This window comes from Mastigoproctus giganteus, chromosome 14 (assembly GCF_048544385.1).
Source record: "Mastigoproctus giganteus isolate SK-2022 chromosome 14, ASM4854438v1, whole genome shotgun sequence".
NCBI lineage: Eukaryota > Metazoa > Arthropoda > Arachnida > Uropygi > Thelyphonidae > Mastigoproctus > Mastigoproctus giganteus.
The window spans coordinates 123,722,499-123,739,911 of NC_143588.1; the positions used below are offsets into that span (position 1 = coordinate 123,722,499).

The 17,413-nt window shown below is 41.1% G+C and overlaps 1 protein-coding gene across 1 annotated transcript in view; it reads left to right on the forward strand.

Moving 5' to 3' along the window:
- Positions 1-17,413, forward strand: part of LOC150075707 (calcineurin-binding protein cabin-1-like) — a 1,104,404-nt gene that overhangs the window by 615,760 nt on the left and 471,231 nt on the right. The window contains exon 27 of the mRNA XM_090388624.1: positions 9,444-9,648. Coding sequence (XP_090244750.1) covers positions 9,444-9,648 — 205 coding nt within the window. The remainder of the gene's footprint in view (positions 1-9,443; positions 9,649-17,413) is intronic.

The window sequence follows — 17,413 nt, forward strand, 5'->3', positions numbered from 1 at the left end:
ATGGTTTAGGTACTCTCCGTTCACATTGACTCCTTTCTGCGACCAGTCTAATCTTCTGAAAGCTTCCTCAAGGGCAGCAGTAAACAGCATCGGAGATATTGTGTCTCCTTGTCGAACTCCTTTCTCGATTTTAAATTTGCTACTGTCTTTGTCTAGTCTAATAAAGGATGTAGCACTCTCATATATTTTCTTCAAAATCATAATATATGGAGTATCTATGCCTTGTCTTTCCAGTGCCCGAAACATTGCCTTATGCTGTATGGAGTCAAATGCCTTTTCATAATCCACAAATGCCAGGCATAATGGTGTTTTATATTCATTTGCTTTCTCCATTAGCTGTGATATTACGTGAAGGTGATCCATAGTTGAGAATCCTGTCCTAAAGCCAGCTTGCTCTTTCGGTTGATTCTCATCAAGTATTCTTTCTAATCTGTTAGTAATGACCCTTGTGAACAACTTGTAGATATGGGATAACAAGCTAATTGGTCTATAATTTCCAATTTCTGATTTATCTCCTTTCTTATGCAGCAAAACTATGATTGCATTATTCCACTGCTTAGGCATCACACCTTTTCTAATGCACTTTGTGAACAGCCTTGCCAGTTTTTGTGTTATGTCTCTTCCTCCCAATTTTAACAACTCTACAGTAACTTCATCTTCCCCCGGGGCTTTCCGATTCTTCATTTTCTTCAATGCATGTTCTACCTCATCAGGAAGAATATCGGGTATGTCGTATGTGTTGCTACTTTGCAATCCATCTTCCCCACTGCTGGTATCATTCCCTCGCTCCTTGTATAATTCTCTATAGTAGTCTTCTGCTATTTGAATTACGCCTTCTCTGCTGTTTATAAGTACACCATTGCTATTCTTCAGTTTCAGTATCATTTGTCTTTCTGTATTACTGCTCATGGCTGCTGATTTAAATCCTTTGTTTTCCCTTAATGCTTGTTCTACTTTTCTTGTGTTAAATCTTCTTATGTCCTCTCTGAGTCTCTTTCTAATGGCTTTGCATAACTCAGTATACTCAATTTTCTCCCTGGCAGTGTTTTTCTTGCTCTTCATTTGTTGTCTTTGGTTCATCATGACAAGTGTTTCTTGACTAATTTTTTCTTCTTTGGATTTCTGTTTCCCTATAGGTTTCTTGGGCTTTATAACTTTCAGAAAGTTGTAATATTCCTCGTCGATATCTTGGTCCTGAGCAGTCTGCAGAAGCTCAAACTTGTTTTTAAGTTCCAGTACATACTGCTTTTTCTCCTCTTCTGTTAATGTCCTAGCTACTGAAATCTCAGGAAATTAGGTGACAGGACCTGACAGAGTAAATAACTATAATACTGGTGTACCTGGTCTGCCTCCACGGGGCAGAGTGTGGGCAACGTTGGGTCCCTTTAGGGGCCCAGCAGCCAAATGACCAGAGGAACAATGGTACATGTCACTAGACATATACAAGATACATACACTTTTAAACTTCTGGCATTGACAGTGTTCTGTTTCACACCTACAATGTATACTATGCGGAGATGGGTGAAACCCCTGGTGCCATTTGACACTAAACACACTATCTCTTTACTGCAAATCATCTTCCACCACACAAACTCAGCATCCATCTGAACTTGATCTTACTCTGGATACCATCTGATCTCTTTCAAAATGCTTTTCATGATTTCCCCTCCCCTTGAACCAACCTTGTCTTTCCCATGCATGCTGTACATATCATAATGGAGTTCTTCATCTCCCATCTCTGGCTGGTGCCATATGTCTATTAGTCCTGTTATATTCAGATGTTCAGATTTGTTGAATTTGTTTACAAAGTACTGTAAATAGAACAAATCTCATTGTCAATTGATTTTTTTGAGTTTTTACAACCCTAATGCATTACTTATAACTGCTTAATCATTCAGGATGAACACAAGTACTGACAGGGGAGGTGCAAAGGTTTTTTTTTTTTACACACTAAACTGCATCATTTCTCTGATCCCCCCCCCCCCCCGCTATTCACTAGAATTAGCAATTTCCCTGAAGCTTTAAAGCCTCTTTACTGACATCAGCAAAAACTTTTGCATCTCTGTTCAAGTAAATTTCATTTCTGCAAAGCAGATTTCTATTAACTAAATTAGCCCACACTGAGAAACATTTCTTTCTCATAAGCCTTGCAGTGTAGAGGTATTCAAAATATTTCAACACACATTCCTTCCTACCACGTCTGGGCAGAACTGCACGACCTCACATTCTTGACCAAGTCATCAGGTCATTTATGTTTTGAGTCATTAGTACCAATATGTATCACTGTACACCCTTCAATTTTGTAACACTGTACACTCTTATTGGTTATTCACATTATCAGTTTTCAGTAGGCGGTCTGATTTTTTTCATTTCATCTGCCTTTATTATATTTTCCCAATTTTTCTTACAATTGAAGCCACCCCCCCCCCCCTCCTATGGAATTCTACCGTTCTTCACTGAAAGATCCAGCCCTGAAGGAAGTTGGAGAGTGTTGCCCAACTTAGGATTAGACACTTGGTTCTCTGTAAAGTCTGCAGTTTGACTTAAGTTTTATTAGCATTAGCATTAGTCGAGGCATATGATGCAAGAAAGCAAGCTAATACAGCATCAAACAAACAAACAACAAAAAAAAAAAAAAAAAAAAAACTTCCCATTTCACCCATCCATTCGCTCCAAATGTTTGTCTAGTTCTTCCTTGAATTTATATAAACTATCAACTTCCACAACTACAGACGGAAGTTTGTTACAGCAATCAGCCTCCCATTGGCTAAAGGCAAATTTCCACACATCTGTTTTACAACTGTCTTTCCTCAATTTTAATTTATATCTGCTCAGATATGTAATCTGAGCAAGAGGAAGAATCTCATCAGCATTGAGCTTGTCAAACCATTGAAGGCCTTATACACCTCAATCAGATCACCTAGCAGGTACCTGCTCTCCAGACACTGCAGTTGCAGAACTTAAGCCTTTCTTGGTAAGAGCAACCATTTGTTCCCCTCTCCAATCTCGTTGCCCTTTTCTGTACTCGTTCCAGCAGCTCTACATCCTTCCTAAAATGAGGCCACCATACCTGTATTGAGTACTCAACTTTCAGCCTGACCATTTCTTATACAGAGGGATAATCACCTCCTTATCTTTGCTAGGAAAATTCTTATATATATCATTGACAAGATGACAGAAAACTTCATATCTGACTATAATTACCCCCAGGTCTTTATCATTCTTCATTACCCTTATTGAAACATACAAGAAAGTTCAATGCTCTTGTCTCAGTATTCTCAATTTACTAATATGTTACAGACTACATGTCTATGCAACCCTTGTTCAGGCTAAACTGGGAACTGCTGGTTCTTAATAAAACAGTATATAATGTGGACACTCCAACCACAATAAGCCCCTCGACGTGGGCACCTGTACGTGGTGAGGGGACCTCCCAGTGATGCTGCTGGGTTTCCAGATTAGCATCACTGGGATCTAACACCCATACCTTGGTTCCAGGGTTACATCTTTGGAATCCAGCATGTGCAGCCGTGCGCCGCGACCCGTGGAATGCGGAAAGGGGGATTGAGGGGCCCAGCCTTAATACACCACATTGGCCCCTGCTTCGACAAGACGGGTGGTCCCGTACCGGCCCGACTGGGATCAATCGGCGGGTGGTTTTTTACTGCTAGGGTCAACTGCGTTCCAATAAGTCTCCCTCCCTATGGTCCTGGGATGGGATAAAGACTTATTGGTAACGTGGGTATGGTGTTCTAAGTGAACTCGGCGTCCCATTCGTGTACGCAGTACTTGCTAGTTCACGAGTGGGTGCCCCCTCGTAGGGCTCCGTGGTGGGTGAGGTACTTAGGCATCAGACACTTTCTCTTTACTCATATGAGTAGTTTAAATCTTTCTTCTGGGGCCCCCAACAAGGCCCCTACCTAATCGAGATCATGACGCAGATAACACCTCTGCAAAAAGAGCCAGGACTGAGGATACACCATCACCATCAGTGACACCGCTTTTCCTCATTCTCCATTCCACCAGAGAGCAGTTCATTGGGAAGATGTCACCCTTCTTTATCCAGAAAGGATTAGAAGGGTTGGCAGGTTCACCTAAAACTGTAAAAAGACTGCGTTCTGGCGACCTTTTGGTCGAAGCTACGTCTATTAAACAGGCGGAAAAAATCCTGAAAGCTACATCAATAGGAGGAATACCCATCATCGTAACCCCACACAAAACTTTGAATTCTTCAAGAGGTGTCGTTTCGGAGTGGGACCTTCACGTTTCTGAAGAAGAGGTCTGCTCTGAATTAAAAGACCAAGGAGTGACAGCTGTCAAGAGAATATCGATACGGAAGGATGGGAATCTCGTCCCTACCCAAGTTCTTATCCTCACGTTTAACACCCCACGGCCTCCAAGTTCCATCAAGGCAGGCTATCTAAACTGCCCAGTGAGGATTTATATCCCAAACTCACTGCGGTGTTTTAGATGCCAAAAATACGGCCACTCACAAACATCTTGTCGTGGAAATCCTGCCTGTGCTCGATGTGGTGTTAAAGACCACGAGAGCAAGGAATGTTCAGCTCCAAAACTAACCTGTATCAACTGCCAAGGAGAGCACCCCGCCTACTCTAGAGCATGCCAGCGGTGGAGGGATGAAAAAGAAATACAAAAACTGAAAACAGAGCTGAATATCTCCTACCCAGAGGCCAGAAAACGTATCCTACCAATAAATAGCGGGAAACCTTCATATGCCCAGAAGGTTTCTGCAGAGTGCACTATCGGGACACAAACTGAGATGACTATACCACCAAGAGAGTCAATCGCCCCGATTGCACGCTATTTATTGAGTTCACAAAAGCCCACCAAAAAAACAGTCAGTTGCCACTCCTATATCCGTACCTCCTAGTGCTCCACCACTACCAAAACCAAGTGGTAAAGAAAAGCCAAAAACTTCAGAAGAGTCATCCGTGATACCAGAAACAATGGATGTAGAGAACAAGGAGGTACCGGATGAATCAGTCTTGGAACTGTTTGCGGAGGAAGAAATGGACACCGGACAGCGTCCTTTCTTCCCCAAAAAAGATAAATCCAAGACTGACAAAATAAAGCCCTCAGCACCTCGGAAGCCGCCTGATGGACCCACCAAGTCAAAATAATGGCTAAATTCCTGCAATGGAATTGTCGTGGATTCCGGCGAAATACTGATGACATCAAGGCCCTCCTGCAAAAGCACGAGCCAGTTTGCTTTTGCTTGCAGGAGACTTATCTAAAGGCAAATGATGATCCCACCTTGCATAACATCACAATGTTTCGTAAGGATAGAATTGCGGATGGTCCTGCTCATGGAGGAGTGGCTATCCTTGTGGGCAACCAGACCCCAGTTCAGCCTTTGCTAGTTACAACCAGCATAGAGGCTGTTGCAATTTGCCTTTCAGTGGGATTTTTATTAACTGTGTGCTCTATTTATTTGCCACCTGGGACTGACATCTCCCAGGAAGACCTTGATGATCTTGTAATACAGTTGCCTTCCCCTTTCTTACTTCTCGGGGATTTTAATGGACATAATACCCTGTGGGGTAGTGCTAACATCAATGGAAGGGGATGGGTCATAGAGTGTATGCTCAATGACAATGACCTTTCCTTTCTAAATACTGGAACAAACACCTTCTTCCACATGCCTATCCGTACTTTTTCTGCCATTGATCTCTCTATCTGCTCCCCTTCTCTACTCCCTTCACTCACTTGGGAAGTGGAGGAGAATCCATACGGAAGTGATCACTTCCCTGTGATAACCTCGTTACACAGTGGGAGACCGTGTCTTTCTTTCAAGTTACCACAGTGGAAGATTGATCAGGCTGACTGGTCTGCCTTCCAACATCAGGCAAATTTTGATCCCAGCACCGTCAGTCAGGAGCCTATCAATGATGCAGTAACATACATCACAGAAACTATCGTCCAAGCAGCTGCGAATGCTATTCCAAAAACATCTGCCCGGTTTCCACCATTTCCCAAACCTTTGTGGAATTCACAATACACAGCAGCAAAAAAGGCTCAAAACAAAGCGTGGGGGATATTCCGCCGATATCCAACCACGACCAACCTTATAGCCTTTAAACGTGCACGAGCCAAAGCACGCTATATCCGCCATCAGAGTCAAAAGGAATCATGGATCCATTTTACATCATCCATTAACCAGTCTACCAACTCTAAGGTAGTCTGGGATAAAATCCAGAAAATGAAGGGAAAATATACATCCCACCCTTCTCCAATCCTAGATTATAATGGATGCACTATTGCAGATCCAACTGCAATAGCCACCTCTCTTGGGGAAACATTCTCTAACATCTCTGCAACATCTTCGTATTCCCCAGAGTTCCTGGTCCTGAAACATAAACTAGAAAAAGAAGCACTTAATTTTAAGACTAAGAGCATTTATCCCTACAACGGGGCATTTACTATGCAGTAACTGAAAAGAGCCCTCGCTCTTTCCAGAGCAAGTGCTGTTGGACCAGATGGCATCCATTATGAAATGATTAAACATCTTTCACCAAAATCTATGGATTATCTGCTCTTTCTATATAACAGAATCTTTATTGAAGCGCAGTTTCCGGATTCCTGGCGCAAGGCAATCATTCTTGCCTTTGCTAAGCCAGGAAAAGATCCGAAATTCACTACCAATTATCGTCCTATTGCTCTGACTAGCTGTCTGTGCAAAATCCTGGAGAGAATGGTTAATTCTCTTTTAATGTGGTACTTAGAATCAAATGACCTTCTCTCCAATATTCAGTGTGGATTCCGAAGGAACCAGTCCACTTTGGACCATCTTATTAGACTGGAAACATCCATCCGGGATGCTTTCCTAAAACGCGAACACTTGGTGTCGGTGTTCTTTGATATGGAGAAAGCGTATGACACAACTTGGAGATTTGGCATCTTAAAAGATCTGCATAGCCTTGGTCTTAGGGGGCAACTCCCCATTTTTATTAAAAACTTTTTAGCCAATCGATCTTTCCAAGTTCGTGTGGGATCCTTACTCTCTCGTCCCTTCAGCCAAGAGGAGGGAGTACCACAAGGATCAGTATTAAGTGTCACGCTTTTTGCCATCAAAGTAAATTCCATCACAGAACAACTTCCTCCAACTGTAAACAGTGCCCTCTATGTTGATGACTTTAGCATATTTTGTCAGTCATGCAACATGAGGGTTATTGAAAGACAACTGCAGAAAGCCATTGATCGCCTTAATTCCTGGGCACTTGCTAATGGCTTCAGGTTCTCGCCGGAGAAGACCGTTTGCGTACACTTTTGTCGCAAGCGTAATCTTCATCCTGAACCTGAATTAAGGCTCGGACAAAATGCTATTCCAGTAGCAGCGAACACAAAATTCTTGGGACTCATATTCGATAAAAAACTGACCTTTCTGGATCATGTTCGTCAACTCCGCACAAAGTGCACAAGAGGCCTTAATATTCTCCGCTCGCTCTCCTCTACATCTTGGGGTGCAGACCGATGCACCCTTCTACGGCTTTACCGTGCACTTGTGCGATCCAAATTGGATTATGGGTCCCAAGTATATTCTTCAGCCAGAGACAGTGCCCTTCGATGGCTGGACCCTGTCCATCATCAGGCTCTACGTATCGCTACTGGAGCATTTCAAACATCTCCTGTCCAGAGTTTATACGTCGAAGCAAACAAACCGCCATTATCGCTTCGACGTAAGCAGTTGTCTATAAAGTACGCTCTAAAACTGAAATCCCTGCTTTTTGAACCACGATGGGAAAATTTGTACAACGCCCATAAGACTGCCAATCGTCCTTTTGGTATTCGTCTCCAAGAGCTACTCATAGAACTTAATATCAAGGTAGACAAGGTTGCCCAAACACTGAAGCGACCCCTTCCACCCTGGCATGCTCATGTCCTGGCATGTGACTTGTCCCTTAGAAATTGGGGAAAGTCGGACACTCCATCATCAGTCTACCTGCAGCTTTATTCAGCACACCGAGCTGAACATTCTGACTTCGCGCCAGTTTACACAGACGGTTCGAAGTCGGAATCATATGTGGGATCTGCTGCTGTCTTTACAGACAGCACTACATCGGAGCAGATTCCCTCTGAATGCAGCATATTTACTGCAGAGCTGCATGCTATAGAGTTAGCCTTGGATCAAATTTGTAAATGCCAATACAAACGGTTCATTTTATATTCCGACTCCCTCAGTGTGTTACAGGCTTTAATATCTGTGAGATATAATCCTCATCCAGTTCTGTCTTGTATTCAGCAGAAGATTCACTTTCTCCGTGAAGGCGAATATGATATCCGCTTCTGCTGGATTCCCAGCCACGTTGGGATTAGCGGAAATGATTTGGCCGACACCACAGCCAAATCAGCAATTCCCAATAATAATAATCGCTGCCTGTCAGTCCCCTATACAGACTACAGGCAAGTAATACACATGAAGATACACTCCCAATGGCAGGATTCATGGAATAGACAGAATGCGAATAAATTATATCGTATAAAGCCTGTAATTGAACCGTGGCAGTCTAGTCTGCACAGGAATCGTAAGGAGGAAGTTGTTCTTGCCCGGACGCGCATAGGACATAGTCATTTGACTCATTCGTTTTTGCTGAGGGCCGATGACCCTCCTATGTGTGAGTCCTGTGGCACAGTTTTAACTATCAGACACATTTTAATTGACTGTCCAGATTTTAGTAATATCCGTTTTACCGCTTTTAATCATCTGACTGAGCCGTATACACTCAGTCAGATTTTATCTGACAATGACCATGTGTCTGCTATTTTTAGCTTTTTGAAATCAGTAAACCATTTTACTCATATTTAAAAAATCTACTTCGTTAATGTTACTTGTTTACTAATATTTGTCTTTTACCGTTTATACTTGTTTTTATACTCTGACTTGGTGACCTAATTCGTTAGGCCACTGAAAATTTTACTTTTTATGACTATGTTATAGCCTTAGTCGCTAATGCACCAATAAAACCCAAGCAACAACAACAACCACCACAGCAAGCTACATGCGAGGAAAACTATATACCTTGGTGTATTTAGAGGTACGTAAACTCTATGCTGGATTATTAAAAACCATCTCCCCCTTCCTCCACCACCAACAGTTGTGCTAAAAGAAAGGATCTATAAAAAATTCAAAACCTAGGCCTATAAAGTTTTATTAAATGGAGATTACTGGGTCAAGGGCTTTCTATCATGTGGTATGTTTCACTAAAACTAAATTTTTTACCAATATGTAGGCTTAAGTATTCTCATTTATAATATTTTTAAAGCTTCCATGTAATGTGCTTATACATAATTTTTCAATTCTTCATATTACTTCAGATTGCATTCCTTCTTGTATGTTTCAGTTCAGAAACCCATCGTGAAAGGATTAACTATAAATACTACATATGTACTTTTATAAAATTAACAATGAATTGATTTTCTTTCAGGCATTCATTGTGTACTTCAAATGATGGGTCACTCTTATTGGTATGCATAGATGTTATGATGAAAGAGTTATATAAATGCACTTCCCAGCCTCATCCATTTCGAGAAGATCTAGACGCTGGTCTTGAACAATGTTTTTATTGCCTTTATGGACATCCTAATAAGCGTACCAAGGCAAAACACCTTCAGGAACACAATGCTTCACAAGTAAGTGTTTTAGAAGTTCTTCTGGATATTTGCAATTCTCTGTAATTTTAATATTTACAGCTTCAGACATAACACTGAAATGTGCAATAAATTAGCTGTTTCAACTAGATTGACATCATCTTGAGTAGTGAATCGTTCCATTTTATGGTTATAGAAGGTAACAGTAGTAGTGGGAAATGATGTAACAAAGCAATCTTATATAGCATCAGCCAACTAAAAAAAAAAAAAAAAAAACTTTGCCCTTCCTTAAACTCCAAAAATTAGTATTGTCACCTCCTAGGTACCTAGTCTCAAGATGCTGCAATTTGCAGAACCGAAGCCTTTCTAGGTAAGAGTGCTCTTTTATTCCTTTCACCAATCTGGTTGTGCTTCTCTGTACTCATTCCAGCAGATCTACATCACTATCATTAACCACCCTGTCAACCCTTTGTATAATCTGCAAACTTTGACATTAAGCCTGATATATTGTCATCAGTATTGTTAATAGATATTGAAAACAATAGTGGGTCCAGCACTGTATCCTCTTTAATCCACAAAGAGCAGTGTCCATTGATAACCATTCCATCTTCTTTCACTTAACCATCCTTTTATCCACATCAGTAACTTGCCCTTAATGCCACAATGATCCAGTTTATAAAGCAGTCTTTTGCAGGCATCAAAAGCCTTCATGAAATCCATGCATATGATATTAAAATTATTTTTTGCATCCAGTTCCTTCATCACTGCATCATAGTAACCTATCACATTATTTATACAAGACCACCCTTAAACAAATCCATACTGTGACTGCAGTATAATTGCATTCCTTTCCAAATGGACCTGTGTTACTTCTTTAACCAGTGACTCCATTATTTTCCCTGGAACAGATGTTAAGCTGGCAAGTCTGCAATTACTCATATCAGCTTTTGATCCCCCCTTTATATTCGCACACCTCCAGTCCATAGGGATCTTCCCTGAATCCAAGAAGGTTCTCATAATTATGTCCTTATATCCTTTGTTGCTTCTCTCAATACGACTGGATCAATCCCATCCACCCCAGATACCATTTTTATGTTCAGCTTCAATTAATGTCTCTTCTAATTTCCTCTCAGTTATCACAAACTCATTTAGCTTCCAGTTGGAGTCTGATTCACATCTGACATCCTCTCGCATAAGGAATTCCTCATGTGTGAATTTAGATGCTATAACTATTAAATGGTCCTTGTGGTTGTCACAGACATCCTCTCAGACTGTACTTGTTACCTGGGAGTCTAAAACACAGATGGAACTGATATTCTGGTGACACTCGAGTCAAGTGGGCCCAATTTCGGCAAAATCCGGACGGTCTGTGACAGCCAGATCCTCTGCATACACCTTCACGATGGTGAGACTGTTAGTAATCCTGGGTATAACCTCCATGCACAGGTACATGGAGGAATGCCGCCCCTCTATGTTACCAGGCAGTACTAGGTGGTAGATGACTCTCATCAACCGGTGCAATACCACCACTCTGCTTATTGGAGGCTTGAAGTGGTGGAAGTGGTTTAGTCTCTAGAGCTAAGTTCCGGTCAACCCTTCCCCATCTCTTCCATCATGCAGTATGATTGATGACTTTTGAGGTTATGATGAACATTGTGGCGAGATCCAATATTCCTTACATTTAGAGGGTACAGCTCTAAAACGGTGTTCTCAGGCCGGCCGCTAGTTAGTACACCGGACCGAACCTATTGGTAACTCCCTAGGAGGCTTCCGGATCAGCTAGTGTATAATCTTGCTACTTCTACTCTGCCAGATAATGACTAGAGGGAGTCCGAGTAGTGTGTATGCGGGAAGCATTGTCGAGGCCACGTTATGTCAAGGATCTGAGTATATTCTTACCCTATGTATGCCATATCCAAAAATTTCATTACCTCATACAGCATGTCCCACCCACTTTTTCTTACTATTGAATACTCCACGAATTAGCATTAGCATTAGTAGAGGCATATGATGCAAGAAAGCAAACTTATTCAGCATCAGCCAAAAAAAAAAAAAAAACCCTCTCCCATTTCACCCCTCCGTTCGTTCGAAATACCTGTCCAGTTGAGCTTTAAATTTGTTTAGGCTATCAACTTCAACAACAAGTGATGGAAGTCGGTTCCACCAACCAACCACCCGCTGGCCAAAGGCAAATTTCCGCACATCTATCCGACATCCGTCCTTCCTCAATTTGAATTTATGCCCTCTGAGGTGATTATTCTGAGAAAGATGAAGAATCCCATTGGCATTGAGCATGCTCAAACCATTCAAAGCCTTATACACCTCTATCAGATCACCTCGCCGGTGCCTAGTCTCCAGACTCTGTAATTTGCAAAACTTAAGCCTTTCTTCGTAAGAGCAACCCTTTGTTCCAATTACTAATCTCGTTGCCCTTCTCTGTACCCGTTCCAGCAGCTCTACATCCTTCTTGAAATGAGGCCTCCAGACCTGTATACAGTACTCAAGATGTGGCCTAACCATTGCCTTATACAAGGGAATAATCACCTCCTTATCCCTGCTAGAAAAATTCCTGTATATCATTGACAAGACACCATGAGCTACTCTTGCAGCTCGTCTGCACTGCTTAGAGAACTTCATATCTGCCTGCACAATTACCCCCAGGTCCTTTTCATTCTCCACCACTGTCAGTGTAGTACCGCAGAGTTGATACATTGCTCTGGGGTTACTGTTACCCATATGTAGTACTTTACATTTGTCAATGTTAAACTTCATTTGCCACCTCTCAGCCCATCTGTTCAACCTTTCCAGATCCTGTTGCAGCAGCATAGCGTCAGTAGTGTCCTTAACGACCCTGCCAACCTTTGTATCATCTGCAAACTTAGACATTAAACTTGATATCCCATCATCAATATCATTCATAAACACCGAAAACAACAATGGACCCAACACTGAACCTTGAGGAACTCCACTAATAACATTAGTCCACGTTGAGCAGTGTCCATTGATTACCACTCTCTGTCTTCTGCCACTCAACCATCCCCTTATCCATAGCAGCAATTTGCCTCCAATGCCACACTGCTCCAATTTGTGCAGCAGTCTTCCATGTGCAACAGTATCAAAAGCCTTTCTAAGATCCAAATATATAATATCAAAGTTATTCCCTGCATCCAGTTCTTTTGTGACTACATCATAGTATCCAATCAAATTGGTCAAGCAAGACCTGCCCAATTGAATTGTGAAACTAATAGAGCAAGCTTATCTGCGAAAAGATCTCAACCTTCCAAGCACTTCCTAATTCATTTCACAAATATATGTTCTCAATTCTAATCTCAATGATGTCCATTTCCACTTGCAGTCTGCCAAACCCGATGTACTTTTTCTGATAGAATCTCAGTTATCAGTTGATTCAACTACTGCTCATCTCAGTTGCCAAAATTATTCGCCCTATGATTCCTTTTGCCTCAAAGGTGGTACTTGTGCATATGTCCGTTCCGATATTCCCTGTCAGATACTTGGTAATTTGGAATCTACTCTTTTTGATCTTCTCTGGCTTTAAATCTCTATACCTCATTGTGTCAAATTCATCTGTTGTCTCTACCGTTAGCCGCCTCCGTAGCCAGGTAGGAAGGAGCAGCAGTGCGTAGCACACGCTTCTTGATTAGACCGGCGTTCGAGCCCGTCACCACCAAATACGGAGAATGCAGAAAGGTCAGGGAATGACCACCGCATATCCCGGAGCAATATTGTTCCGGGATATGCGGAGTTGCTAATGCTCCTAAAAACCAAAAATAACAAAATCTCTACCGTTCTCCCAACTCCACTAATCACTTGGAGCTCTTTGACTTCCTCTCTTTGCAACTTGACTTTTTCCAGTCCAACTTTCCTAACGGTGAGGTAATTTCCCTTGGTGATTTTAATGTTCACAACTCCAGCTAGCTTCCGTTTTCTTGTCACACCGACCCAGCTGGTCGAGATGCCGAGGCTTTTGCAATTTCCAATGACCTTGCACAGATTGTTCATTTACGTACAAGAATACCGGACAATCGTAACCATACAGCCAACTCGCTTGATCTTTTTCTCACAAATAACCCTTCTAAGTACACGTTCAAATTGAGAGGTCCTTTAGGCACCTCAGATCACAACTTTGTGATTGTCTCTCCTCCAATGGAGCCTTTATCTCATGGCTTTTCCCAACCTCGTATTGTTTTACATTACAAGAATGCAAAATGGGTTGACCTGCGAGATTTCTTTTCTTGGTCGGATTACTGTTTCAAATTTTCTGATGGCAACGTTTGCTCAGATCGTGTCAGTGAAATTATTCTTGCAGGAATGGAATCCTTTATCAAACACTCCACTTTAAAATCTCATCCTTTATCTAAACCTTGGTTTTCCAATAAATGTGCTAAGGCTGTTCTAGAGAAGAATGTTTCATATCGTAATTGGCTTGTTTTTAATTCTTCAGTTTCATTTTCTGCCTACACCAAAGCTCACAACAATTGTAAAGCAGTCAGTCCAAACTAGAGTTTGAACAGGCTAAGGGTAGAAAACTTGCTTCTTACCCTAATGGTAATCGAGCATTCTGGTCTCTTGCCAAAGCTATTGGCCACAACTTTTGTCCATCTCTGCTCCCACCTCTGTCCAAACCAGATGGTTCTGTTGTCACTTCGGCCAAGGATAAAGCTGACCTGCTAGCATCCCATTTTCCTTCCAACTTGTGTATTAATGATCTTGGTAAAACACCTCCCAGCATTTCCAACCTGCTCCATTCAATGCCTCCTCTGGTCTTCCGTCAAAAGGATGTCAGAAGGATTTTGAGGAATCTTGATGCAAAGAAAGCACCAGGTCCTGATGGTATTTCTTCGATTGTTCTCAAAACCTGTGCCCCTGAACTTGTTTTGAAGGTGTTTTTACTTCTGCTTGGAAATTTGCTCATATCCAGCCAGTTCCTAAAAAGGGTGACAAATCCCTCCCATCCATTTATCATTCCATTTCAATTACTTCTGCTCTTTCTACATTACTGTAGAAAGAGCAGAAGTAATTGCAGGAGAAATCAATTAACCGCCAACTCTTAAACTACCTAGATACTTTCCATCTGATCACTGATCGGCAGTATGGATTCTGTCTGTGTCGATCCACTGGTGATATTCTGGCTTGTGTTACCCATTTATGGACTAATTTAATGGAAACGTTTGGTGAAACACAAGCAGTTGCTCTTGACATTTCAAAGGCTTTCGATCATGTTTGGCATAAAGGCTTTCTAAACAAGCTTCCATCTTATGGGTTGCCAACTGTTTTTTGTAATTGATTATTCAGTTTTCTCTCTGAACGCTCACTGAGGGTGATGGTAGTTGTCTCTCTGTCTTCTAACTTCTCCACTAATGCCGGTGTCCCTCAAGGTTCAATTCTTTCCCCCACTCTTTTCCTCTGTTTTTTAATGACCTTCTTCCATTGACTGGAAATCCTATCCATAGTTTTGCCAATGATAGCACATTGCATTCCACTTTCCATTTTAAGAAACCTTGTTCTGTTCAATCAGCTTCAACTTCTCGAAAATCTGCTACCAATTCCTTAAATGCCGATCTCCAGGTAATTCTTCAGTGGGGCAAACACAACTTAGTTGATTTCAATCCTTCTGAAACTCAGTCTTGTCTTATATCTCGCAAAAAGGATTCTTCTTCTCCTATGCTTATCTTTGGTGACACTCCGATTTCTAGGCAAAATGGTATATCTCTTTTGGGGATTACCCTTACTTATACTCTCTCTTGGCACAAGCACATTACAAATATTTCTTCCTCTGCATCTAAAAAACTTGGTTTTCTCTTTCGCTCTCAGTGTTACTTTTCTTCCAAACATCTATTCATTCTGTACAAATCGCAAATCCGCCCTACCATGGAATATTGTTCCCACATCTGGGGTATTTCCCCCAAAACCTCTCTGTCTTCTTGATTCCGTTCAGAAGAGGGCAGTTAGATTAATTAATGATTCATCTCTAACAGAGTCTCTCCACTCACTGTCTCATAGACATACTGTTTATGCTGCATGCCTCTTCTACAGATACTTCCATGGGCACTGTTCTTCTGATTTGGCTTCTATAATTCCAGCTCTCTCTTTCAAAACAGTCCCATCACGTCGCTACTACGTAACATCCAATTACTGTCCAACTTCAAACTCACAGAACCAACTTTTCATCTTCCTCATTTATTCATTCAACTGCCGTTTTCTGGAACAACCTTCCTTCGTATGTATTTCCTGAAAGTTACAGCTACAGAAGTTCAAGTGTAATGTCAACAAATATCTTCTTTCGTCTTCTCAACCTTTCGGCTCCTCAACCTTTTCATCTTCTTCATTTATTCATTCAACTGCCATTTTCTGAAACAACCTTCCTTCGTGCGTATTTCCTGAAAATTACAGTCTACAGAAGTTCAAGTGTAATGTCAACAAATATCTTCTTTCGTCTTCTCAACCTCCAACCCGACCACTGTACTAAGTACTATAGGTTCCAATACTTCTCGTGTTTGAGGGTTACATAAAAAAAAAATAAATAAAAATTACTGGAACAAACTTCCATCTGTCGTTGTGAAAGTTGATAGGTTAAATAAATTTAAGGAGGAACTGAACAAACATTTAGAGGGGGATTGTTTTGTAATTTTTTTTTTTTTTTTTTTGGCTGATGCTGCATAAGCTCATACACTTGCTTTCTTGCATCACCTGCCACTACTGCTACTATACTACTACTACAATTTTCATAAAATGAGACTTCCAGACCTATTTGTAGTATATTCAAGATTTGGCCTAACCACAGTCTTATGAAATAGAATAATCACCACTTTGTCCCTGCTGGCAAAATCCTGTATGTCATTGACAGAATCATGAACTGTTCATGTTGAATTGTGCAGTTACCCTTAGGTGTCTTTATAAGTTCTCCACCATCTTAAATAAATTAAGTGTGGTACCATCTAATTGGAATTAGAACTGTCCATGCTGCCCACCTTGCATTTACCAATGTTAATCCTAATTACCACTTTTTGCTCCATTTGCCTAAGTTATCTAGGTCTTGCTGAAGTAATATGCTTTGACACACTACTTCAATGAGACAGGCCCTAATATTTTCAGGACCTCTCTGGCCCTGAAACCCCTTTATCTATAAAAGTAACTTGCTCCTAATGCTGCTGCTCAAATTTGAATTCTCTAGTAGTCTTTCATCTGGAATTGTGCTTTACTGAAATCTAAATATGTGTCAAAATTTTTATTTGCATCCAGATCCTTTGTAAATCATAGTATGTAATAATATTGGTCAGATATGACCGCCAACCAATAAACCCATACTGGGATTTCTATAATTCCATTCATGATAAGGTAATTCTGCAATAAAGTACTATTTTAATTGCTGACTTCATTTCTTCCCTGGAACAGAATTCAACCTTACAGGGCTATAATTCCTCACATTGCACTTTGACCCCCCCCCCTTTTGCCAATATGCGACACATTTGCACACCTCCAATCCATAGGAACCTCTTCTGAATACTGATAAAATTATGGCTAATGTTTTGCTTACCCGTTTTGTGGCTTCTTTTTTGTAGTGATACAATTACAGATAAACTTGTAGCTGCTATATTCATCCTTCTCATCTTCATCTTCCTTGTGATATACAGTAAACCCCCGCTATTCACGGGAGTTATGTTCCTGAGAAATGTCGCGAATACTGAGTTATGGCTCCCATAGTAATAAAGGGGTTCCGTTCCAAAGTATGAAATATATAAGAAAAACTAGTCTAAAATTTTGTCTATGTATGTATTATATGTACCTT